Source organism: Heterodontus francisci, chromosome 32, assembly GCF_036365525.1.
Source record: "Heterodontus francisci isolate sHetFra1 chromosome 32, sHetFra1.hap1, whole genome shotgun sequence".
Lineage (NCBI taxonomy): Eukaryota > Metazoa > Chordata > Chondrichthyes > Heterodontiformes > Heterodontidae > Heterodontus > Heterodontus francisci.
This window is the reverse complement of record NC_090402.1, coordinates 17,154,741-17,180,044: the sequence shown is the minus strand read 5'-3', so window position 1 is coordinate 17,180,044 and position 25,304 is coordinate 17,154,741. Positions and strand designations below refer to the sequence as shown.

Here is a 25,304-nt window from a genome sequence, read left to right as displayed (position 1 = left end):
TGGCAAATGGAAACCCAATTTTTTAGATTTTTTTTTTTACATATTAAGAAGAATTGGAATGTGACCCAAGAACAGTGAGTGAGTTGGCTCTGTGAACCATGCGCACTCATGGCAGGAGTGGGAAAACACTTTGAGCCATCTCCGCTGGTTCAAAGGCTAAGGATGGAAGTTGGAGTGTTGGCACAGCTTTGGATATTCAGGATAAATATAGGTGCTGGCTGATCAGAGACAATTAGGTTAATTTTGGGAGTGCCATTGGCTCCACAAATGAGAGCCCCCCCCCCCCCCCCCCCCCCCAGAGCCAATGGCACTATTATAATGTGCAAGGCCTTTTTTTTTTTTAATGTGTAAAACAAACCAGTAAGGGAACCTCCATCAATTATGTCACCAGTTTGTGGGCGTGCCAGGAATGAAGATTTTAAAGTTTTGTGTGGTGTTACTGACGTGTCGGAATGCTCGTTCTTCGTTGTATATTATTTGTACAGCAATGTGTGTCACCCAATTTCACTTGACTATTTTAGCTAAAGGTCAAAGTCAACATGCAGAGTGATGCAGATCCTGAGGCTTTACCTGGCATGGAAATAGGAGTCCAGTTATTACTGGATGGTTAGATGAGGTATGGTGGGAGAAGGCTCTTCAGTGGTCTTCAGCAGCTATCAAGCTAGGAAATACTTCTATGTATGCCACTTCCTTGTCCTGTGTGAGTTAAAAGGCATCCGTGTTAGCTGTTTGAAGAGGGAGAAATGGAAGGGGAAATAGTTTAATTCGGTAAGGTGGTGGTGGAAGGGCATTAAGTAGTTCAAACGTGAGGTTTTTTTTTTTCCCCCCACTTGTTATGTATCATTCTTTCATGGTGTGCACCAACTTTTTATTGTCTAACCTTCATTTCCCTGTTAAGGTAGTTGTGGGCTGCCTTGAACTGTAGCAGTCTGGTGTGTGTATGGAGTCACCATAGATCAGACCAATTGGTAAGGGCAGCAGGTTTCCTTCCCTAAAAGGCATTTGTGAACCAGATTTTTACAACAATTCAATAGCTTCATGCTCACTTTGTTTTTTTTTATCGATACCGGCTTTTTGTTTGCCGTTAAACGAAGTTCAGATTCTCAAGCTACCATTGTGGGATTTGAACTTTTGTATTCAGTTATTTGTCTGGGCTTCTGGATTAGTCGTCCAGTAACATCACTGATCGCAAGAGTATCATTTTTTAAATTGAAGACATTTCAGTGTGTTGCCTTGATCAGATATGAAATTATTCAAGTTTGAGAAATGAAAAAGGAATTCCTAATTTCCTTTTTCTATTTTTGTGAAATGCGAAGGTAAAAAAGCTGATCCAGAAGAACGAAAAGCTGCCCTGAAAGCTGCTGAAGGCTTTATTACGAAAATGGGTTATCCCAAACACACCCAGGTAAGATGTACCGGAGTGATTTGTATCAAATGAAGCCGGCAGCTTCCCTGAGCTCTTCAAGCTGTGGATCCTACTTCCTTTAAAATACTGTTCAAACTACTCCCCAAACATAACCTGGAAAATGTCTGTGGGGATGGAGGGAGGTGGGGGGACATGTTGAGACTGGTGATGCTCACTGCCAAGGAAGGATTTGGAATGTACTCAAACAACTGAAAAGAAATTCACCCATTCACATGTCATATTCAAGGGTTCTCCACAGAATATTCTGTTTGTATCACCCGTGCGTTAATTTGGTATTGAATGAAATGTCTTGCTATTCGTAACTATTAGACTTTCGTCTGGGCTGTTGCGTACCCAGAGGAAAAGTGATTGAACAGTTTTCAGTGTAAAATTTACATTTCAAGTAGGCGTGTAACCAGGGATGTCGTATTAAACATCCTAATATTTTGTTTCTTAGGTCCAGATTCTGCCTGAGACTGGTGAGACGCCACTGTTTAAGCAATTCTTCAAGAACTGGGTTGACCTGTATCAGACTGAGGGAATGGGAACCTGCTACATTTCTGGCCAAATTGCCAAAATTGAAAAAGTGCCTTTTGATGCTGCTACTTTGCACGAGTCTCCTGCTATGGCTGCCCAGCATGGAATGGTGGATGATGGGTCCGGAGAAAAAACGGTATGACAATAGCACATCGCTAATAGTGATCAGGAGAGGCACTAACTGAGAATCAAGGGCGTACTGTGATGCAAAGTCAGCTTATAGGAAACAGTTGGGTTTCTCCAAAAGGAGCCCATTCTTAACTAAGAATGTAGCGATTGATGTAGATGTGTACCCAGCTGTGTATTGGAAGCTTGTCATTCCAGTTTATACTGTAGAAGGATCCATGTCACTTCCAAATACATTTTCGACAACTTGCATTTAAATAGCTTCCTCAATGTAGTAAAATGTTCCACAATGCTTAACAAATGTGTGAACTTACAAACCCAACCATTTGTACTTCAGCCCTCTGTTTGCCACGATACTTCTGTAGCTATCAATCTGCTCAACTACTCTTGCACCCAACCCCTCCCCAGCATACCTTTTTTTTAAAATTTTAAATGCCTTTGATTCCAGAAAATAACTTTCTCTCCCAACCCAGTTGTTCCCCTATTATGTTTCCCATCTTTAGTCCCCTGCAGTCCAAGGGGTGTAGACTTGAGCTTATCTGCTGCACAACTGGTTTGGCCATCCATCAGGTCTGGCCGGTCCACATCAAGCGCTACCATCCTTCATTCTCTTCTGCCAACACCATTCATTACTCCCGGATGATTTTTAAGAATATCTCTGATCTCCAGCTTATTTCCCCTAACTCTCTCCTTTACAGCCCTGTCTCTGACCACCTGCACTCGCCTCCAATAAATGTAGAAAGAGCTGACATATCTTTGTCAGTAAGATTGAGACCATCTGTTCAGAGACCTCTGCTGTTTGTCTCCATTTCTTCCCCCCACTCCCGCCCCCTCCTACCCTAGCTCTAAAGCCATGGCCAGAATTTTACAACTTCCCCCAGATGAGGTTCAGATGACCGTTTAAGTGCGAATAGGTCAGTACCTGTTAGGCAGGGGCTTTTACATATACATGATAAAATCTAAGATTTTTGTCACGCAAACCAAACCTTTTAATATTTTTAAAGTATAGACTATGTAGAGATTATAGTCTGTTTCTTCGAAATACATTCACACATGTTCCAGTTTGCCCACTTATTGGATCCAGTTAAACTGGAACAAGTAAGGAACTGGAGGAATGGCAATACTGGTGGGATGTGGCTTTGTGCGTCTTGTTGCCGAGTTTCCTCTGTAGTGGCTGCTACCAAAGAAGGAAGGGAATAATTCAGATGAAGCAACGTCCCTGCTAGTCTCTTGCTCTTTCCAGCAGTAGATGCTTTGTGGAATAGGCTGCCTGGGCAGGAAATGAAAGCTGATGAGGCAAGTGGAACTGGGAAGAGTGTCAGAATAATCCTGTTGGCCTGGTGCAATACTGGTCCCACAGACTAGGGGGTTCAGTGCTTGCTCCATGCTAAGTTAGCTGATATCAGGAAGGATGGCAGTGAAGGGTATATAATGTGCCTTTGTGTTCCTAGACCAGAGGGGAGCAGCTACTGTGTACTGCTATCCTGTGCTCCCACTCTTGCTGGACGTTGAGTTTATCTGTCCCTGGCAAGGACTGAATGTAGCTTGAGCAGTCGCTTGCTATATTGTTTCATGCATGAAGAATTGGTCAACTCTTCAATGCTCTGGATGGCCTTAGCTGCTCCCAGTGTGAGTCACTGCCTTTGGTAAAGGGGGAACTGAAGAAAAGACACGGGATTAAATGCTACCTTGACAGGGCCAACAATAAATCGATTTACAACTTTCAGATCTGGCGCATCGAAGGCAGTGACAAAGTACTTGTGGACCCGAGCACTCACGGCCAGTTCTACGGAGGAGACTGCTACATTATCTTGTATGCGTATACCTTTTCTGGAAGACCGGGCCAAATCATCTATTACTGGTAAGTTGTTGAAAAGCTTTGTTGGATGTTTTATTTACATTTGTTACGCTTTTTTAAAAAGCTTCACTTGGGGCATCCCTGATGCCTCAATGGGTAAGTACTCACTGGAGCTCACACCGGGGAGGCTCCTGATTGACATTTGGGTTTCTTCTGAAGTAAGAAGTTTAAGTCGAGGTGCCCTCTATCAATTCAGCTGTGACGTACAAGATCCTGTCTTACTGTTTTGAAGAACACTGAAGAGTTCTTCCAGTATTCTGGTCAGTGTTGCTCCCTCAACCAAGGCCACCATAAAAAAGATTAACTGGCCATTCCCCCCCACTCTCGCTGTTTGTGGGATCTTGCTGCGTTTGTGACATAACCATAATGACATTTCAAAAGTGATTCAGTGGCTGTGAATAGTTTTGGGTGTCTTGAGGATGTGAAGGGCACTATCTCAATGAAAGTTCATTTTGTTACTGGCTTGAGTAACAGAGTATGGAAGTGTCTCTTTCCTGATTTGTTCTGAGAGCCTTACTGAAAAATGCTTGTGGATGTTTGGTGAAGACAGGAGCTGCTGTTCTCCACATAGGGCGGCGCAGTGGTTAGCACCGCAGCCTCACAGCTCCAGCGACCCGGGTTCAATTCTGGGTACTGCCTGTGTGGAGTTTGCAAGTTCTCCCTGTGTCTGCGTGGGTTTCCTCCGGGTGCTCCGGTTTCCTCCCACAAGCCAAAAGACTTGCAGGTTGGTAGGTAAATTGGCCATTATAAATTGCCCCTAGTATAGGTAGGTGGTAGGGAAATATAGGGACAGGTGGGGATTAGGTGGTAGGAATATGGGATTAGTGTAGGATTAGTATAAATGGGTGGTTGATGGTCAGCACAGACTCGGTGGGCTGAAGGGCCTGTTTCAGTGCTGTATCTCTAAACTAAACTAAACTAAACTAAACATAACCAGGTGGTGAAGGATAGAACTGGAGCTTAATCTTCACATGCTTGCTGGCTTTTATTTACAGAGACACGTTACAAACATGCACCTTCAAACCCAACAACCACCATTTCAGTCAGCTCTGTATAGGAGACCAAGTGAATCCCTAGTTAATGCCCATCACCTAAATGCAATTGAAATACTCAATTACCTATACAGGTAACGGGATCAAACCTTTTTCAAGCACATTCTGTTCTGGGAATATGGGTGACGCTGACTAGGTCCGTACCTAGCTGCTTTGAAAAGGCAGAAGTGAGCCTCTTTCTTGAATCGCAGCAGCCCATGTGACGAAAATGATGTCATGATGGTGTTAGGGTAGGAAATTTTAATAATAACCCAGCAAGCGCAAAGTATGTATGCAGTCAAGATCAAGCGTGGCTTGGAGGTGTTGGTGTTCCTGTGACATGGCTGGTAATAACGCCATCCCACTGCTGAATTACCTGTTGATGCAATTTGTCCCAGCTGACTTGTGAAGGATTGTCACCTGGAAGTATGGAACGGTACCTGAGCATGAATTGTTACTTACACAAGGAGTAGGGGGTGGGGGAAGGAGCTTCTGCCTCTTCGACAATGGGTCTGATTGAGTATGGTGGGGCCTAGCTACTGCAGGCATTACTGCTACTCTAATGCTTTAAATTTTTAATATTTCTTCTCCCCCTCGGTTGCTTGTTTTCTAATTCTCAAGACCCCACAGGCATTTAAAATCCCGAGAGATAGACTTCAAAGTAGATGCTCTGATGCAAATGGCGACAGTTTGACAGCAGTGCTTTCAAGCCTTCAAGTGCCACATTTTTCTTTGATTCACTTTGAGAATGGAGAGAGTGGCGGAGTGTTTCCCACTCTAAATAATTGCTGCCATCGCCCTGTGCTGTAGTCTAGCACAGGCTTGATGCTGAGCTGAGTATGACTACTCTGGCACAACTTGTATGCTACTGTGCATCAGAAAACACCCCAGTCTGGCCTTCCTGGGATTGGCTGTACTTTATAACTTAGTCGCAGTTCTTTTTTAAAAGACATTAGCAGCCCTGTTGCACAGCTGCCTGGCACTCCTGTTAAAATGGGAATACGAGAAGGCCGCACAAATGTCTCTGCATGCAATGGAGAAAAGAAGCTGGAATGTGACTTTGGAAGGGCAGTACCTTTTGTTCATGAGCAAAGTCGGGTCAACTCCACTGATAAATGAATACTTCAAGAGATCAAGGGAAATTGGGAATGAAGTATTCGAGCCAAGACAAGGCTAGCACCCACCTACCAGCTTTCACAACTTGTTTGTCAATCTCTATCTAATTTTGCCAGATTTTGCTTTAATGGTGAGACTGCTTGCGCTCATTATCACCTGGGTAAAACTGACAGCTTCAACTGTCAGCACTTGTGCAGCTAAACCTGGAAATACGGAAGCTGCTTTGGATGGTGCCTTGCTCCTTCACAGAACATATTGTTGCAGTCTTTTTTGATGAACTTGGGCTAATTTCCCGACATTATCATTCCAAACGCATGAAAATGTTTGGCCTCGAAGAGTAGTGAGTGATAATTGCTGCTGAATGACCTCTCTGGCCCTGAAAAAATAATTTTCCAAGTGTGGAGTCACATTCCATCAGACGATAATGTTGCAGATTTTGTAGGTTCTTTTGCTTTTATTTTTTCCCATCTTTCCCTTAATCCCATGTGTATGTCTAAATTTTTCTTTTGCTGCTTGACCAATAATTTACATGTGTGGATTCTTCAATCTGGTTGGTTGAAGAGCCTCCCTGCAGCTTGCTCTGCTTGCAGTCACAAGAGTTCCCCTCTAGAGGGTGCTGAATTCAAACAAACACCAGATGACTTGAAGTCTCAGCTGACAAGCCCGCTAAAAGTCTGTGGGTGAGTGCCTTGAAGGTGAGTGGCACAAACCGTTCCTTCGCCAATCACAGCAAAATCCTGGCCATTGTGTCTCTTTTATAACAAATTATTGATGCTGTTAATTTCAGTGGTCTTTTTGCTAATTTATTTCACAAGTCTTCTGCCTTCTCTTGCTTCAGAGTATCCTTGTTTTCGACGTGAATTCCCTTTTACTGTAGTTTTTTTCTGGTTTGGTTCTGTCAATTCCGTTTATATTAGATTAGTGGCCTTACTGTGACCTTGAAATCTGTCTGTCATTGCCTTGTCTACTGAAGCTTGTTTTTAAAAAAAAAAATTGAAGGTGTTTTTTTTTAAATGGATGATCTATTCAGATCTAGGAATAGAGCCTATTTGTTTATAATGAAGGGACACTTTATACTCGGTCTATAAACTGTGCTCAGTGCTGCCACCTAGCAGGGCTGCATCTGCACCAGTTCAGTTCATCACCGAGATACAGCACTGAAACGGGCCCTTCGGCCCACCGAGTCTGTGCTGACCAACAACCACCCATTTATCCGAACTCTACAGTAATCCCATATTCCCTACCATTCTCCTACCACCTACCTTCAGTAGGGACAATTTACAATGGCCAATTTACCTATCAACCTGCAAGTCTTTGGCTGTGGGAGGAAACTAGAGCACCCGGCGAAAACCCACGCGGTCACAGGGAGAACTTGCAAACTCCGCACAGGCAGTACCCAGAACTGAACCCGGGTCCCTGGAGCTGTGAGGCTGCGGTGCTAACCACTGTGCCACCCCACATTCTGGAAATAAGGAAAGAACAATTTCACGTTTAAGATTAAGCAGGTTCAATACTCCCATACTGAGAGTCAGACTATTTGACACCTGACTGGAGAGTCTCCGAATGGCCTGCCAGCAGTGGTTGCTGACTTAGAATATTGCGTTTAGTAATTAATTTACAATCTAAGGACCATTTTGCCTTCATCTTTTCTCCATTGCCCCTGAAGAGAGTGTTTGTTTGTGCTGCAGCACCATCAGGTCCAGCCCCATGTGTTGTCTTGACACCCCTCCCCAGCTAGCATCAGCAAAAGTATGCAAACTGGGATTGCCCCTGGTGGCCCATTGGTCTGTTTGCACCTACTTAACGCTGTACTGAGTCATTTAGCCACTTGGGCACCAGGAGAGCTAACTCGAGTCTAGTCCACTGGTTAATTTGCTGGTTGGCTGCATTTCTTTTTTTGCTTTACAGGCTGGGAGGCGATTCGTCCCAAGATGAAATGGGTGCTGCTGCTATCTTGACTGCCCAGCTAGATGAGGAGGTGGGAGGTGGCCCAGTCCAGGTAAACAAAAAAAAAAAATCTTTCTCTGGTGAAGAGTCAAAGCACATTGTGGTCATTAAATTACTATCAGTGATATCAGCAAATAAATTTTAATGCCGGTGTCGCATCAGTTTATTTAAAACAATGACCAAGACGAGTGTTTTGGCAGTTCAAGCAACATTAATTGTTAGGTTTCTGGTGCAGAAGAAAGCATCAAACGCCCTGGAATAAAAACAAGAATCCGAATGAAACAATTACACAAGTGTTTTCTCCTAGCTTGTTTATGCTGAGTGTCGGTCCCATGATCGGGCTCAGTAGGCGAGTGCAGCAGGTCACTCGGTGGAGCTGGCCTTAATTATCGGTTTGGTGCTGTGCCAGCCAGCTCCATAGGGCATCAATTGTTTTTATTTTTCACATCGAGCACTGCAGACACCAACCATTTAATTCTGGGGTTTTTGTGGTTTTCTGTAAGTCTTGATGGTCTGATTGCATGGTTACCAGAAATTAGAGTTCTGAAGCTAAGTCATCAAATACGTTTCTATTATTCAATGACACTTAATAACAGAACGGAGGGACTCTCTGTCCGTTGCTTCATTTCAGCCAGGTCAACCAATCAACGTTTGCACTTTTCACACATTCTCTGCCAGTGTTTATATGAAGGTTTTACTGTGTTCTTGTGAGGAACTTTGCATTGCACAAAGCACCATCCATCCATCCATCCCCTTGTACTATTGAGTCACCTGAAGCACAATGCCACTCTCTCCAAAGTTTTTATCTGTCGCATACCATGGGGAAAGGTTTTTAAATGATGAAAATAAGGCAAACATCGCTGCTTTTTAGGACTGTAATCTTCTGACGATTGAATTCATTGGGAGGGAATGTCAAACTTGTACCAAATACTCCACCCCTATCCCATTCACTTTTTTTTTTAAACCAGACTTTCACTTTATTACAAACTGTGTGAATCTATGATAAATCTTAGATTTTTTTTTGACTTAAGTTTTAAAAAAAACTTTGTACCATCCATTATATGAACGGAGGATTTATTGGCTGCTTTTGGACCAGACAGCTGCCTCCTTATGAATGAACTGGGTTGACTTGCTTTCAAAGTGCTTCTGTAATTAAGGTGCTCAATGAGTTTTAAATGGATAATACTTTCTTGGTTAGATCCCAAAGTCCTTGCTTTTCTCCTTTTTTATAATCTCATGACATGAAGCCCTCTATTCAAAGGTATTCTTTGTTCAAAAACATTGAAATTTTGGTTAAAACAAACAATGCTGGAAATGAATAGTAAGGCACTCAGCATCTGAAAGGGGAAAGAACCAACTCTGGGTATTTCTGGATATGGGTCTTAATGGCAAGGACAGCATTTTGTTACCCATCATTAGTTGCTCTTGGTGGTGAACTGCCTTAAACCACTGTTGTCCATGTGGTGAAGGTACTTTGACAGTGATGTTAGAGGGAGTTCCAAGATTTTGACCAAGTGATGGTTTAAAAGGATAAGCACTTAAAATCATAAAGTTCAAACATGCACATATGTGCAAACATACACCATTCATTAGTTCATACAAAGGATACAAGTCAGACAGACCTACCAGTTTGTGTGTGAGATATATTGTGAACAGACAACTTCTTGCACCTTTCAGGTAGTGGTTTAACTGAGTTCCTCAGTCACAGCAGTACTGGGGAGAATTTTTATAAAGGTGACCAAACCCATAGTGGTTACAGTAAGTGGAATGGGAAGGATCTGTTTAGCTGTGATAGTGAACACTGTTTTGTAATGGTCAGATCAATGTCCACAAAATAAATGTTTCTAGTCATGAAGTGGGGCTTCACTGCTGACTGTTACTGAATTCCTAATTCCCTACAGAGATCTGATGGTTCCCGAGTCGTTAACCAGGTATCTGCACCTGCTCACTGAAGATTGTGGCATTTAGTGACACTGAATTGATTTAAAAAAAAAAAAAATTGATTTGTATCTGTGTCTTTAACATTAAGCACAGTCAGCATGAGATAGTTGTGCATGTTTGAGTTGCCCTAATGTTGCAGCTTTTGTAGATTGAGTCCAGATTGTTGCACTCAGTGTGAACACTAGTTAGTAACCAGCAAAGAAGTGTGTAGATTGGCAGCTGTGGATGGAATGCTCCTGCTTTTTGCATCCATTGATGTCTGTCTGCTTTCTGAAGGGTTGCGTATGTAGTTGATCCTCTAATGTTAGTACTTTTTTTAGTTGTTACTTTTCTGCCTGTATGTAATTCCCTTGGGATGTTAACATGGGTTGGGGGTTTAGAAAGAAAAGGCATGTCCATGCTGGAGAACTTAAACTCTTGTGTAATTTTGGCTACCAGTGTCAGCATTGTGAGCTTCCAGCTGAAATCCAACAGTGTTCGATTCAAAGTAAACTTCTCTCTCTCGCGCTCTTTCCCCCCCACCCTGCCTTAATGCCAACCTGAGCAGAACTGGGCGTAATTTTTTTGATTCCATTTTTTTTGTTTCCGAGTTTCGTTATCAAAGGCCAAATTTACAGTCCTGGGTTGTTAAGACTGAGGAATAATCAAATTTTATTAACCATGCTCATCCCAACAGGAACGCCATCCTGTATGTTTTAATGCATTAACAGCACCCGTGCTGCAATGCCAGAGGAATCTTCTAAGAATGTGTGTTTTTTTTTTAATTTATTGATACAGCACTGAAACAGGCCCTTCGGCCCACCGAGTCTGTGCCGACCATCAACCACCCATTTATACTAATCCTACACTCATTCCATATTCCTACGACATCCCCACCTGTCCCTATATTTCCCTACCATCTACCTATACTAGGGGCAATTTATAATGGCCAATTTACCTAACAACCTGCAAGTCTTTGGCGTGTGGGAGGAAACCCACGCAGACACGGAGAACTTGCAAACTCCACACAGGCAGTACCCAGAATTGAACCCAGGTCGGTGGAGCTGTGAGGTTGCGGTGCTAACCACTGCGCCACTGTGCTGCCGTATTGAGCACCACACACAGATATCACCAAGGCTATTTTTTAAGGCTGCTTGTGGACCTTTAGGCAGTTTTATGTCCGTCACCATGCTATTAGGGTGAAGATTGGAATTCCACTTTGGACTATAGCCAACAAATGCAGGAGACTTGGCATTCCATTATTCAAAGCAGGCATCTCCATCCCATGGGTGAAAGAAAATTCCAACCCACTGCCACTCTCGCAGCTTTTTAGCTAATAAACGATTACTGCACATCTGTAATATAATAAATCTGCTTTGTAGTCCTTATTTGGGCACCATCACTGATGCAGGCACACTTGCAGCTGCATGCTTTTTCCACTAGATGGCGTTTCAGAAGCTGCAGTTCCAAGACTTGTACCCACGTCTGAAAATCTGAGATCTGCTGGTAAACTCTTACACATACGAAAGTTGGATTATAATTTCCAATTATCTTGTGAAAATTCAAATTAGTAGGCAGAAATATTTAATAAAACCCTGTTCTCTTCCTCGCCCTTTTGAAATGGGAGAAGTGGGCCATCACCCATTTTTAGTACTTTTCCATCCTTGTTTGAACTTGGGAGTCGAGCATTTTTGTTTAAATAGGATTAGTTGACGTCAGAAACGGACCAAAAGGCTGTTGCAGAGGCCAGAAGTGGGGAAAAGAACTAATTTAATTTCCCTCATTCCCATTACATTCTCGAGGTCAGTCACTTAATAGGGCAGCACAGTGGCGCAGTGGTTAGCACCGCAGCCTCACAGCTCCAGTGACCCGGGTTCAATTCTGGGTACTGTCTGTGTGGAGTTTGCAAGTTCTCCCTGTGTCTGCGTGGGTTTTCTCCGGGTACCCACCAAAAGACTTGCTGGTTGATAGGTAAATTGGCCATTATAAATTGCCCCTAGTATAGGTAGGTGGTAGGGGAATATAGGGACATATTTTTTTCTCTCTGCATGAGTCAGTCCTGTGTTCAGAGTTTACAGTCTCTGTGATTAATCCCACAGTTGTTTGCTATGGGAATAAGCTATTGCTTTGAGATTGTTTTGTATTTTATCTTATCGAATTGTCCCTTTTTTGTTTTTCTTTCTTGCTTTCCTCCTGTACTGTCCATGTCTCCTTGTTTTTTCCTTTTTTTTCAGTGACACAGCGTCTCCAGGGATTATAGAAGAGATAGTAAACAATCATGAGACCTGGGTGTCTGAAACATGTGCCATAGTGGATGCTGGAAAACACTGATATGAGCTAGTTTCTTTTATTTCTTGTAATCTGAACTGAGATCCTTCCTTCTGTTCTGAACCCTGCCATGCTTCTCTGTGACCCCCCCCCCCCCTTCCCACCTTTAACCAACACTTCATGGTTGGCCACCAGTAGACTGAGAGCAGTTTTCAAGCCTGGTGCTGGGGAGGTATACAACATGGCCGATAAATGTGCTCTCCTAGATTTTTTTTTTCTCCTCTCCTCCCTCTGGATCAGCTTCTACTCTCCTTCAGTGGCTCAGCACAGATTGGCAAATGGAAGGGTTGAAGGTCCTGCTTGGCATTCAGTGCAGTCATGTCACTACATTGCCATGGGCTCAGTTCTTTGGCAAATCCTGTCTCTACAACCCACCATCTAATTAACAAAACAGTTAGAGAAGAAAAAACACTGGAAATGCATATGCTGTAATTGGTACATCGATGTCTAAACCCTTAATCTTCTATTTCTTTTCCCCACAATGCACATGGTTGCATGTCCCTAAAGGGAAGACACTGTGTAACCAGCAGGACTGTGCCATTTGAACAGGAAGTCACCTAGGCAGTTGTGGGCCTGAGCCTAACCCTATGTACACTAAACTCACAACACCAAAATTAACAGCTTTTAAAGCAGTGACATTGTTCATGCTGCAAGTGACAGGAGGTCAAGCCCACAGGAAATTTTGGGGAAGCAAAATATCCTGCTCCCAAATAAAAACCAAGTGCTGGATATACTCAGCAGGTCTGGCAGCATCTGTGATGAGAGAGAGAGGGAGTCTTTGACTTTTTGTCAGAACTGGCAAAGGTTAGAAATGTAATGGGTTTCGGGAAACAGTGGGGGGTGGTTGTGCTGATGGTGGAATAAGAGCAAAAGGGAAAGTCTCTGGGGTGTGAGAGATTAAATGACAGATACTGCTCCCAAGCCCACTGGAACAAGGACCAGTGACCGTCGAGTTTCTGACTAGCAGCAGCTTTGTACGTGATCAAAAAAATTGTATCCCACCTTGCAGCTCAGTACGAGAAATACTGGCACTGAAAATTGTATTGGATGAATACCTCCCCACCAAAACTTGGAGTTCTAAAGGTCAGATATTTTATTCAATGTTAAATTATGTCTGTGGGCAACTCCATGTATTGCTTCCTATCAGAGTAAACTTATTAATTGAGTGAGTTGCACAGACTGGATTTCCTAAGATTTAAATAGCATTTGCACTTCCAGTGTCATGTCCGTCTGTAACAGTAACTTTCTTTTTCATTGCCTGGACAGGTGCGTGTGATGCAGGGGAAGGAACCAGCCCACCTGATGAGCATGTTTGGAGGGAAGCCAATGGTTGTTTATAAAGGTGGGACCTCCAGGGAAGGTGGCCAGACTGAACCTGCAGACAATCGCTTGTTCCAAGTACGGTCCTCTGTCTCCGGATCCACCAGAGCAGTGGAGGTTAGTTGGTTTCATGCTGGCTTTCCTTTTCCCTCCATATTCAACAAGAACCATCTCAAATCCTTTATGCAGAATGAGCAGGTCTCATTAAAAGCAAGAGGGAGGATTCTTGTTTCCGGGAGGTTTGGAGATGTCTCCTTTCACTCTTTGTAACAAGAATTGTAAAGATTGTTCTTTGTCATTTGTGATGAACATAGGCACATGTACAAACATTAAAGACTCTTTGCCCTTAATGTCCTGTGACTTCTAGTGGGGCAGGTGTGCTGCCAGCAGATGTCGCTGACTCACTCATTCACAAGGCAGACTGGAGATGGTGACATCAAATGAAGTGCACTTCCTGTGCCTGCCGTAAAAACAAACCTGATTTCACATGAGTTCTAGCTTGGAATGTGCTTATCAATAAATCATAAATGTCTACACTAGGGTAGCCAGCTACCTAGTTGTATGTATTCCTGGATGGTTTCACCACCTGACCCCTCTTGTTTCCAGTTGCCCACTCACACTTCCACTATTCGATCGCCTAAAATGTCCATCCCACATAACTGCACCTTCAGATCAAAACCTCCTACTGGCCAAGAGGGCAGGATTGCAAGGAGCCTGCAGAACGGGGCAAGAGTTGCTGTAAAAGAGTGTGATCCACATCAGAACGGGTTCTCAAGTTGTTTTCAATGTTGGTGAGACTGCCCCTGCCTCCCACACTGATTCCTGTCCCATATGCACATTCACCACTTGCCCCTCTTTTTTTTTTCTCTAAGAAATTACAAGTGTAAATTGATATTGTATTCTGGGTTTCCAGCTGCATCTACCACACCAGTTGCGTCACTTTAGCAGTTTTCAATGTTGTTCCCTTGCACTTAATGAGCTTTAATACAAAGTCCTAGCATATATCACCGGCTGGGAAATTCATTGGATCAGTCCCCACTTTGCTATGTTCATTTGTTGGAGGTGTGGAGCATAAATGGGCTTTCCACTGCTCTTCTGATGAAGTAATGCAAAAGTGGAGGTGGGGTGGGGGGGGAGATGGTAGTGAGGGAGGGGCAGATGAGGAATTTCCTGGCAACTGCAGAGTGAGGAGAACTGCTTGTCTTCCTGTTTCCCTGCAGAGAGAACTAGAACGGGCCTGCGTTTGGCCAGTTTTTTGTGGTGGAGGGGAAACCTGGAATGATGAATTGATCCAATGCTTTGGAGGCAAAAATGAATTCAATTCAATTATTTTATGCTGCCATCAAGGACCCATGACTTGATCCCGTTATTAATTTTTCTCAATTTAAGATAATTGCAAACAGGGAAATCATATCTGCTAGAGGCGTGCAGGACACTGTGCAATAAAGTAACTTTTGAGGCAGCAATAAGTTTTTGAAAGGTGAGCAGTTTATCTGCTTTTCAATGTCGTGAGGACCTAGGATAGCTGCGTCTCCGGGGGTTAAATGTTAACTTCCAAGTTGCTGCTGCAGTTAACCCAGGAGAGTAATCGTAGGGATGCTAAAAGTAAGTTTTTCATTGAACATTCATTTATTAGTCACAAATATTGGAGATTGGCAAAAAAGGTAGTTTGGTAGATGAATACTCATCCAATTGGTTGACGAACAGTCTTCCAATTGATGGTGGGGGCAGGGAAAGAGCAGTGAAGATGGACATGTTAGGTGTTTGATGGTGGAAGTCAGAGGATGGGGGCAATTGGAGGCAGGAGGTCACATGATGAAACCTCCAGTATATGGGATCTTGGGCTTCATAAACCAAGGCATTGAGTACAAAAGCAGGGAAGTTATTCTGAACCTTTTTTATAAAGCTCTGGTTAGGCCCAAACTGCAGTATTGCATGTAGTTCTGGTCACCATGCTTTATTTTAGGAAGATGAGAGGGTGCAGGGGAGATTTACCAGAATGGTTCCAGGGATGAGTGATTTTAGTTACAAGATTAGGTTGGAAAAGCTGGGTTTATTTGCCTTTAGAACAAAGGAGATTGAGAGGAGTTTTAATGGAAGTGTACAAGATTATGATGGGCTTAGGTAAGTTAGACAAGGAAAAAAACTGTTCCCATTGACCAATGGTTGAAGGACTAAGGTACACAGATTGAAGACTTTGGGCAAGAGATGCAGGGGGAATATGAGGAAATTTTTTTACGCAGCTGGTGGTAATGACCTGGAACTCACTGCCCATAAGTCTGGTGGAAGCGGAGACGATCAATGACTTTAAAAGGAAATTCGATGGCCACTTAAAAGGCACAGACTTGCAGGGGTCAAACGGGGGAGGGGAACTGACTGAAGCGCTCCATGGAGAGCTGGCATGGACTCGATGGGCTGAATGGCTGCCTTCCGTGTCATAAATGACTGTCTGTCTGAATACATCCAAGCAGAGTTGGGAAACCCTATGGGGACCTCAATCTCAAAGACTCTAATGCAGGGGGAGAGAAAAAAAACCTGTTGTTCAACAGAGGGACACAATTCACAGCAAAGAATCTTTTAATGCTTTTTCTTTCTTTTTTGGAGCATTGGGGGAAGGGGTATTGACTTGTCCTTGCCTCCACCCAGAAATAAACCACAAGATTCTGGAACGCCTTCAAAAAAAAAAAAAAAATCTGTGCTACACCTAGTTACAGACCAGAAGGCAAACAAGTCGACTATGAAGCGTGTTGAAAATACCAGAGAGCTGGAACAGTGTGCAGGAGATGCTTGCGAGTTGGAGTGCTGCAGTGTCACTGTTGGAGAAATTATACATTGCACACCTTGCCTTTGGTGAGATACAGCTGGTGTCTTCCTCATGTTGTCCAACCCAACCGATATCGTTGTACACCCAGTTCACCGTCTGGGAATTTCTGCATTTGAAAAAAAATTTGAATGCTCGTTGGATGAAAGGTTTTCCTTCAGTAACAAATATCTATCTTGAGTGCCACATACATGCGGTCAGTCCCCAGCATACTGTGAATTTATCGAGGTGCTCTTTTGGTTGATTGGCTGCAGTCTTGCCCATGGAAAGCTGAAATGTGGTTGGCATTGTCGAGTGTAATGAGCTGGCAGATGCTTGTTAAGACAGGACTGAGTGTACAGAAGGTCAGAACAGCAAGAATCTTGGCCAGTGTCTTCTGACTGAAATGGGCCAGGTATTAACCAGGGTTGTTAACCGTGTCTGTGTGGTGAGTGAGTTGTCTGAAACCAGCTCCCAAAGGATGTCTCTCCATACTTGCCATATCCTTAGAAGTTAAGACATTGGTTACTATTGCTGTTAAGATGAAAAATTAATTAACAGATCATATAAAGATCAAACTCCGGTTCCTTCAGTAGTCTTGCCCATTATCCTTCCTGCCCAATAAATTGGTTTTAAGTTAATTTTTCCCCTACCTGAGGTTTACCAATCTTAAAATGAGATGGGAATGTTAGAAAAAATGAGCTCATTGGTGAGGTGCGGCGGGGGCAACATTTATCCCTGAAGTCCCAGTTGAAGCATTACAAACTGTATTAAATTGAGCATTTGAAACCGCTGCTGCGTGTAGTGGAACTGCAGGAGACGGCAGCTGTACCCGCTGATGCTGTGAAGTCTTTCTGTTCCCTGCAGGTCGATGCTGTTTCCTCTAACCTGAATTCAAATGATGTCTTTGTCCTGAAGACTTCTGGATCTTCCTTTGTCTGGGTTGGCAAGGGAGCAAGTGATGCCGAGAAGCGAGGGGCCCAACAGCTCCTTGACATTCTGGGAGTCAGTGCCTCAGAAATAGCCGAGGGCGGCGAGTCAGGTAGGTTACGCAGAGCTCCTGCACTACGCCTGCTGCTGATGAGAGCCTTTTATTGCTTTTAATGTTACATAATTTGCACAAAGTATTTTATTTTTCCTGCAATGCTAGAGTTAGCAAAGCAGGGAAGTGGGAAATTTCAGCCACCGTGTACTGCTAAGTGAAGTCCCTTGTCATTTTAATGGCACAAAAGATGGCTACATATTATATATAAACTATTTCATCCTGGCTTTCAATTAATTTTACACACTTACTTACTTATTATGTGGACAGCTATCTTTTTAAATTAGTTTTTTTTTGTCCAACTTGTTACAGTATTCACATGGCATAGGTACTCTGCTTGAACCTTACATGCAGTCATCAGTATGCAGTCTGTACTTCTCTTATAGAGGGTCTAATCATTTATCTCTTCCACACTTTACTGTTTTATTGTTTTGATAGATGAGTTCTGGGATATCTTGGGTGGAAAGGCAGATTATCGCACATCCCCAAGACTAAGGAACAAAATGGATATTCATCCACCCCGCCTCTTTGCGTGTTCTAACAAGACTGGACGTTTCATTGTGAGTTTGACCGTCAGTTACTGCATCTTTGAGGTTTCCCTGTGGTGTAGTGGTAAACCTAAGAACCTACGAACATAAGAAATAGGAGCAGGAGTAGGCCATTCGGTTATTCGAGTCTGCTTCGCCATTCAATGAGATCATGGCTGATATTTTAGTTCAACACCAGTTTCCTGCACTGTCCTCATAACCCTTGGTGTTTTTAATATGTAGAAATCTATCAATCTCAGTCTTGAACATACTCAACGACTGAGCCTCCACAGCCCTCTGGGACAGAGAATTCCAAAGATTCACCATCCTCTGAGTGAAGAAATTACTAGTCATCATCTCAGTCCTAGATGGCCTGCCCCATATTCTGATATTTGTAGAAGATAACAGACATTAGATGTTAGATGATCAGATTTCAGTCCAGAGTACCTTGTATAAGGGGTTTGAGCTCTCTGCTGACTGCTTAATTGGGAATTCTTAGTGAAATGGGATTTAGTGACTTGAAGACACTCTCTTCACTCTGGTTAATTTGCCAGATATGGAGTAGGATGAGCTTTTAGCAGTGGATCTAGTTTCTGAAATATAGGCATGTTGGCCTCAGTGCTAGCAGCACCTTGCTATTGTCTCCTCTTGAACTGACAACTCATGTGCACTGTGCTAAGTCCAGTGACTTGATGTACTTTGACTTAAAAAGACTTGATAAAATTACTTGCCAAAGGCTTTTAATTAAACTCAAAAGGTGTGGGGATTTGAGGTAAATCTTGGGAACGGATTAAAAAAAGTGCTCATTGGAGGAGTAATTTCAGAGGCACATTGAGTGCACACTTATATTTATATAGTGCCTTTAATGTATAAAATATCACAAGGTGATACACAGGAGCATTATCAAACAAAATTTGATACTAAACCACGTAAGGAGATATTGGGGCAGATAACCAAAAGCTTGGTCAAAGAGTAAGAGGTTTAGGGAAGGAATGGTAGAGCATAGTAACGGAAGGTATGGTCACCAATGGTGGAGTGATTTTAAAATTGGGAATAATCAAGGGGACAGACTGGAGGAAGCTGCAGGCTTATCTAATGGGGAGTCCAGGCTGGGATGGCGGCAGGAGATTGGGAAGGTTGAGGAATGCTGTAGGGATTTGGGAGGGGCGAAATGAGATGATGACACAGAGCAAGGAGAAAAGGGGGGGTGGGTGGTGAAGTGGAAATAGATGTGATGGTCTCGGGTCAGGAATGACAGTCAAAACACATGCAAATAGGCACAGGGAAAACTCAAGTTACATAGGTTTGGTTATGTAGCACTTATTAGGATGCATACAGAGCATAGAGAGGAGACTATTGGAGGGAGTCTAGAGTTAGCGAGGTCCCATAATGGGATAATGTTATAGGTAGGATGTAGTCGACATGGAGTATCAATGAACTGTTGTCGATCTTCAGAGAAGAGTGTGGCAGGTGAGGAAGTCCAGAATCTATTTGAAGGGTAAAGTATCAGAGGATGTACTGTTGGCAGTATTTCCATGTGGGTGAAGATCCAGGTGGTGTGCCAGGTCAGTTGTGGGGCAGAAAAGTAAACAACGAAAGTTGGAAGTCAACCTAAGATCCAGAATCATCAGCGAAATGTACTTTGGCCCAGGAGAGTGAATCTCTGGCCAGGAACCAGACTGGAGGTGAAGCAAAGAAACAGTAGCACTAGTCACATGCTCAGCAGGGAACAATAGCTGTGGGGGAAGGGCTGTAAACTTTGACTAAGTGGTTACTTCTCCTAACATATCCTATGTAACTCGGTGTCAAATATTTGTCTGATAATTAATAGTGTGAAGCACCTTGGGACAGTAGGCTCTACATGAATGCACGTTATTGTTAAATCATTTGGGAAAGCGCTCCTTGGTGCCTCCATCGTTTCCGGAACCTATTTTTGGTGCCAGTGGGTTGATATTTTATTTGGAGGGGGCTGCGTTTCAATTAAACACTGAAGGGGTTTGAGAAAAGTAACAGGAGACTCAGTGAGGATCAGCATATGGACTCTGCATTGTTGTGGTCATGAGTGAGGGTAGAGGGTAATTCTCGACTAGTGGCCTCCTGGAGCCTCTGATCTAGCTTCTATGGGAATGGAGTTAACCAGCATAACCCCACTTCTCACCCCTCACTCTCCTAAGATTGAGAAATCTGTACTCATTCTAAGTTGGAAATGAATTGTGTGCTGTTTTTAATTACTTGGTTAATGTGGCTGTATTACATTTTGATATTTTAAAGTCTATAAACTGTTTTAATATTAAAAGTAACTTCTATCCACAGATTTTAAATATTTGTCTTGATTTGAGGATTTTTAATTTAAAAAAAAAGCAAGATGTCCTGATCCTGCTTCCTGCTTGGAATCTGTGATTCACCTACATGTAGAAGGTTGGACACTGACTTTCCCATCTGGCAGGATTTAAATTCAGCCCTGATTTGGTTGAATAAAAATCTTCTGTGTCTCTGGTTGTAAAGGTCATAAATGACTTTGGACATTCTTGATCTAATTCCAAGGGACCCACTCAACAAAACTGACCCAGCTTTGTAACTAATTGGCAATCTCACTTCACTAGGCCTGTTTGGGAAATGAAGCAAATGTCACAACCTTGGCTTAAGGGATGCTTTTGCCATTTGAGGCAGCGTAGGAGCTTTGCATTGTATGTAGCTGATGTGGATGTGTAATCTGGGTGTGACCGAGTGCCCAAAACAAATTCTGAAGCTTTCTAACATCCTTCACTTTCTTTTAAGGAGTGGCAAAAATGACTGTATAATCACTTTTTAAAAAATAATTTCAATGATCTGTTTTTTGATCTCAGATTGAAGAAGTGCCTGGTGAGCAGACCCAGGATGATCTGGCCACTGATGATGTCATGATTCTTGATGCATGGGACCAGGTGAGGTTACCAGCCATTTATGATGGATGATATCTGCTCTTGTAAACAAGGAGACTGCAGCCCATGAGACCAGAGTGTGTTTCATTTGTTCATGGGATGTGGGGCATCACTGGCAAGGCCAGCATTTGTTTTCCATCCCTAATTCACCTTGAAGGTGGTGGTGGTGAGTTGTGGCCTTGAACCGCTGCAGTCTGTACACTCACAGCGTTGGGGAGGGAGTTCCAGGGTTTTTACCAAACGACAGTGAAGGAACGGCAATTATGGTGGCACAGTGGTTAGCACCGCAGCCTCACAGCTCCAGCGACCTGGGTTCAATTCTGGGTACTGCCTGTGTGGAGTTTGCAAGTTCTCCCTGTGTCTGCGTGGGTTTCCTCCGGGCGCTCCGGTTTCCTCCCACATGCCAAAGATTTGTGGGTTGATAGGTAAATTGTCCATTATAAATTGCCCCTAGTATAGGTAGGTGGTAGGCAAATATAGGGATAGGTGGGGATGTGGTAGGAATATGGGATTAGTGTAGGATTAGTTTAAATGGGTGGTTGATGGTCGGCACAGACTCGGTGGGCCGAAGGGCCTGTTTCAGTGCTGTATCTCTAAATTAAATAAATCTAAATATAGTTCCAAATCGGGGTAGTGTGTGGCTTGGAAGGAGACTTTCGCGTGGTGATGTAAACATGCTGCCCTTGTCCTTCTAAGTGGTAGAGCTCGTGGGTTTGTAAGGTGTTGAAGGAAGCTTGTTGAGTTGCTGCAGTGCATCTTGTATATGGTACACACTGCTGCCACTGTGTGCTGGTGGTAGAGGAAGTGAATGTTGAGGGTGGTGGATGGGCTGCTTTGTCCAAGATGATGAGCTTTTTGAGCATTGTTGGAGCTGGACTCATCCAGGCAAGTGGAGAGTATTCCGTCACACTCCTGACTTGTGTCCTGTAGAGATGGTGGACAGGCTTTGGGGAGCAATGTGGCCTCTAAGTTGCATGGCCACAGTATATCTGTGGAAAAGCCAAGAGTACTGTTGGAACGGTCACATCACTCAACGCTTTCACCGCATCCATTTCATTTATATTTGGGGGACAAAAAGTGTAATGGGTATAATTTTGACTTTGGGTGTAACGTGAAATAAGTGCTATCAGATCAGTCGCCTATTGCACATCATCTTTTTTCCCCCCTTTTTAATTTCTATTGGGCAGTGTAAATTAAAACTGGGCGCAATGTATAGCGGTCGGTATATCGAATATTGCCAGTTTTACACCTCCTTAAAGTCAAAAATACCCCTGTTGTGTTTTTGAGCCCTGTCCTGGTGCAGCCAAAGGGTTCATATCCAGCAGTGGGAGCATAGTTTACCGTGGAAGAAGGCTCGCAAATTATTGTCCTTCTGCTGAGGAGTGAGCGAGTGCCATAAAATACCATTAGTCATTTCTCTGTAATTATCTGGTGAAGAGCAAATCGGGAAGATTAAATTACAGGTGTGGTTCTCTCTCTGCTGTGAATTTTCAAGTTAAGATTTGGAAATTACTGAATGTGAATATCTCCAGAATGAGTCATTAGCCCACAGGAGTTGCAAAGTTTTTTTTTTTTTGTATTTTTTTTTTAAGTTACTGTCCGCTCTTTAGCTACAACTGATGGAATTTGGTCTTATTTTAGGTGTTTGTCTGGGTGGGTAAAGATGCACAAGACGAAGAAAAAGACAATGCAGAGGCAAATGGTAAGAACTTGATACCTGGTGGTTCATTTAATATCGTTCACTTTAATTCTCCCATTCAGTGTGTGATACCAATGACTTTATGATGGGAGGGGACCCTTTCCAAAGTTCAGTATGGATACTGTCAAGGTGCGACTTTGGAACTCTCTGCCTCAGAAGGTGATGGAGGTGGGGTCGTTGAATATTTTTAACATGGAGGTAGATATATTGTTAGGCAAGGGAATCAAAGATTATCAGGGGTAGATGGGAGTGTGGAATTCGAGACCAACAGATCAGCCATGATCTTATTGAATGGCAGAGCAGGCTTGATGGGCCGAATGGCCTGCTTCTCCTAACTCGCGTGGTTATACAAAACATGTAGTCAGTGGGGTACATTCAGACAAGATATTTCAGTGGTGAAAGGGCAGCATGCTATCCCACAGTCATCCAGCCCTTCAAGAATCATGTGCCTATTTGAGCTATTACTTATTCACTGGAATACTCTTGCTATTATAACACCTACATAAAGGTGTACGTTCCCAATTAATGTTGGCATTGTTCTGTCACCTGCCATGCCTATGCGCAGTGTGGGTACAAGCTACTGTGTATTAATGGTTTAAAAGTGTCAAAAAAAATTTTTGCTCTTATGCTATCTCGAGCTCAACTATAGCTACATGTAGGCCAGACCAGGCTAAAGGACATTAGTGAACCAGATGGGTTTTTACCCGCCATAGGGCGGCGCAGTGGTTAGCACCGCAGCCTCACAGCTCCAGGGACCCGGGTTCGATTCCGGGTACTGCCTGTGTGGAGTTTGCAAGTTCTCCCTGTGTCTGCGTGGGTTTTCTCCGGGTGCTCCGGTTTCCTCCCACAAGCCAAAAGACTTGCAGGTTGATAGGTAAATTGGCCATTATAAATTGCCCCTAGTATAGGTAGGTGGTAGGGAAATATAGGGATAGGTGGGGATGTTTGTTGGGAATATGGGATTAGTGTAGGATTAGTATAAATGGGTGGTTGATGTGCGGCACAGACTCGGTGGGCCGAAGGGCCTGTTTCAGTGCTGTATCTCTAAACTAAACTAAACTAAAACAATCAGCAATGGTTTCATGGTCATCATTAGACTAGCTTTTTAATTTGCAGATTTTATGAACTAAATTCAAATTCCACCTTCCGGATTTGAACCCATGTCCCCACAGCAATACCTTGGGTCTCTGGGTTACTAGTCCAATGACAATACCACCACGCCACCACCTCCCCTCCATGGGCACTTGCAGAGTTTTGTACTACTTATTGTGATCCAGTTGGTATGATAACAGGAGTGAGCTGTTGCAGAGGACCTGTTTATGATGTGGGTAGTGGGCCTGAAGGTGAGTTTTCTTTGATTTGCTATGATTGCTTTTGACTTTCACCTGAAGTTTATTTTGGTATAGATTTGTTTCTAATGAGGTCTTGAGGGTATTTTTTAAAAAGAAATACTGCCTCCTTCCCTTGTGAAATTTAATTTCGAGATATCCACAATATCTCAGCATGTCACATAATGTGCAATAATTGAAAGTAGTGTAACTCTGAAATCTTTTCAACCACACTGCTCCCGAGGGGAGACATCCTAGTGCAAAGGACTTTTTTTTTAAAATTGAGAGTCTGCACTGTAGATCGTGGCATCTGCCTGGAAGGAATCTGAACATTAGTGTCCACATTGTGTAAAATGAAAGATTACAGCTCCTTCCTCTGACTCAGCAAATACATCCACCACATGCTGAGTCTCACTGGGGAAAGTGCCCAGTAGCATTTCCAGTCTCTGCATGTTCTGATTTTTTTTTTAACTAAGGCAGCTGTATGGGAGTTGCATTTGGTTGGGGGAATGGGAGTTTCCAATTTCCATTGCAGTCCAGTCACTACTTGCTGGAAAGTATGCATGTATGGGTGTGTAAATATTGGGATTGGGATTAGGCTTGTCTCCTGTGAATAGCTTACTAATACTTCCACACACACTATGGTGAAGGATGATGCCAAGTCAGCAATGGCCACCACCTGCTAGATCTCATTTACGCAGCAGCAAGTCCAGAAGCTGATTAATCAGTATTATACAGGGCTTTAATGTGAAAAATATCCAGTAATGGTAACGGCTTATAGAAAGAGACAAATGTTTGTTTCCTTTTTGTCTTCAATCTAGCTGACGTATACATTAAGACTGATCCTGCCAACAGGGATAAGAGGACATCAATAATAAAGATCAAACAGGGGTTCGAGCCTCCCTCGTTCACTGGCTGGTTCCTGGGATGGGATTACGATTACTGGAATATCGACCCCTTCGAGCGGGCCAGGGCTGAACTTGAATCTTGAATCATGGGGAGTGTTTCCCACTGATGCCCATGCTTTTGATTTCACTTTTTAAGGAGCTTTGAAGATATAAATGTTAAGTTTTGCCAACGCTGAGCACTGCCGCTTCACTAACACAATTTTTCTGTGCAGTATTTAGGCTGTGTGCTGGCATATGGGATGTGCTTCCAAAGCTTTCTATATAATAAAGTGACATTTTTAGAGCAGAATCTGGTTTCGTTTAAGTTAAATGTAGTGCCTGATTTGGACTTGCACTCATTTCCTAATGTAAACATCACATAGTCTTCTTGCTTGCTAAAGGAAAAGAAATAACTTGCATTTATATAGTGCCCTTTTAACCTCAAGATATCCAGAAGCATTTTACGTGTAGGCAGTGTTGTAATGAAGGAAATGCAGCTGTCACATTTACTG

At 43.2% G+C, this 25,304-nt stretch overlaps 1 protein-coding gene across 1 annotated transcript in view; it reads left to right on the top strand.

The window, feature by feature from the left end:
• The window catches only part of LOC137347671 (gelsolin-like), a 63,507-nt gene extending 38,405 nt beyond the window's left edge, over positions 1-25,102 (top strand). The window contains exons 8-17 of the mRNA XM_068012348.1: positions 1,317-1,405; positions 1,863-2,078; positions 3,796-3,929; positions 7,982-8,072; positions 13,535-13,705; positions 17,256-17,430; positions 17,869-17,990; positions 20,804-20,881; positions 22,520-22,580; positions 24,727-25,102. Of these exons, the coding sequence (XP_067868449.1) occupies positions 1,317-1,405; positions 1,863-2,078; positions 3,796-3,929; positions 7,982-8,072; positions 13,535-13,705; positions 17,256-17,430; positions 17,869-17,990; positions 20,804-20,881; positions 22,520-22,580; positions 24,727-24,896 (1,307 nt within the window). The 3' untranslated portion in view covers positions 24,897-25,102. The remainder of the gene's footprint in view (positions 1-1,316; positions 1,406-1,862; positions 2,079-3,795; positions 3,930-7,981; positions 8,073-13,534; positions 13,706-17,255; positions 17,431-17,868; positions 17,991-20,803; positions 20,882-22,519; positions 22,581-24,726) is intronic.
• Positions 25,103-25,304: the final 202 nt, after the last annotated feature.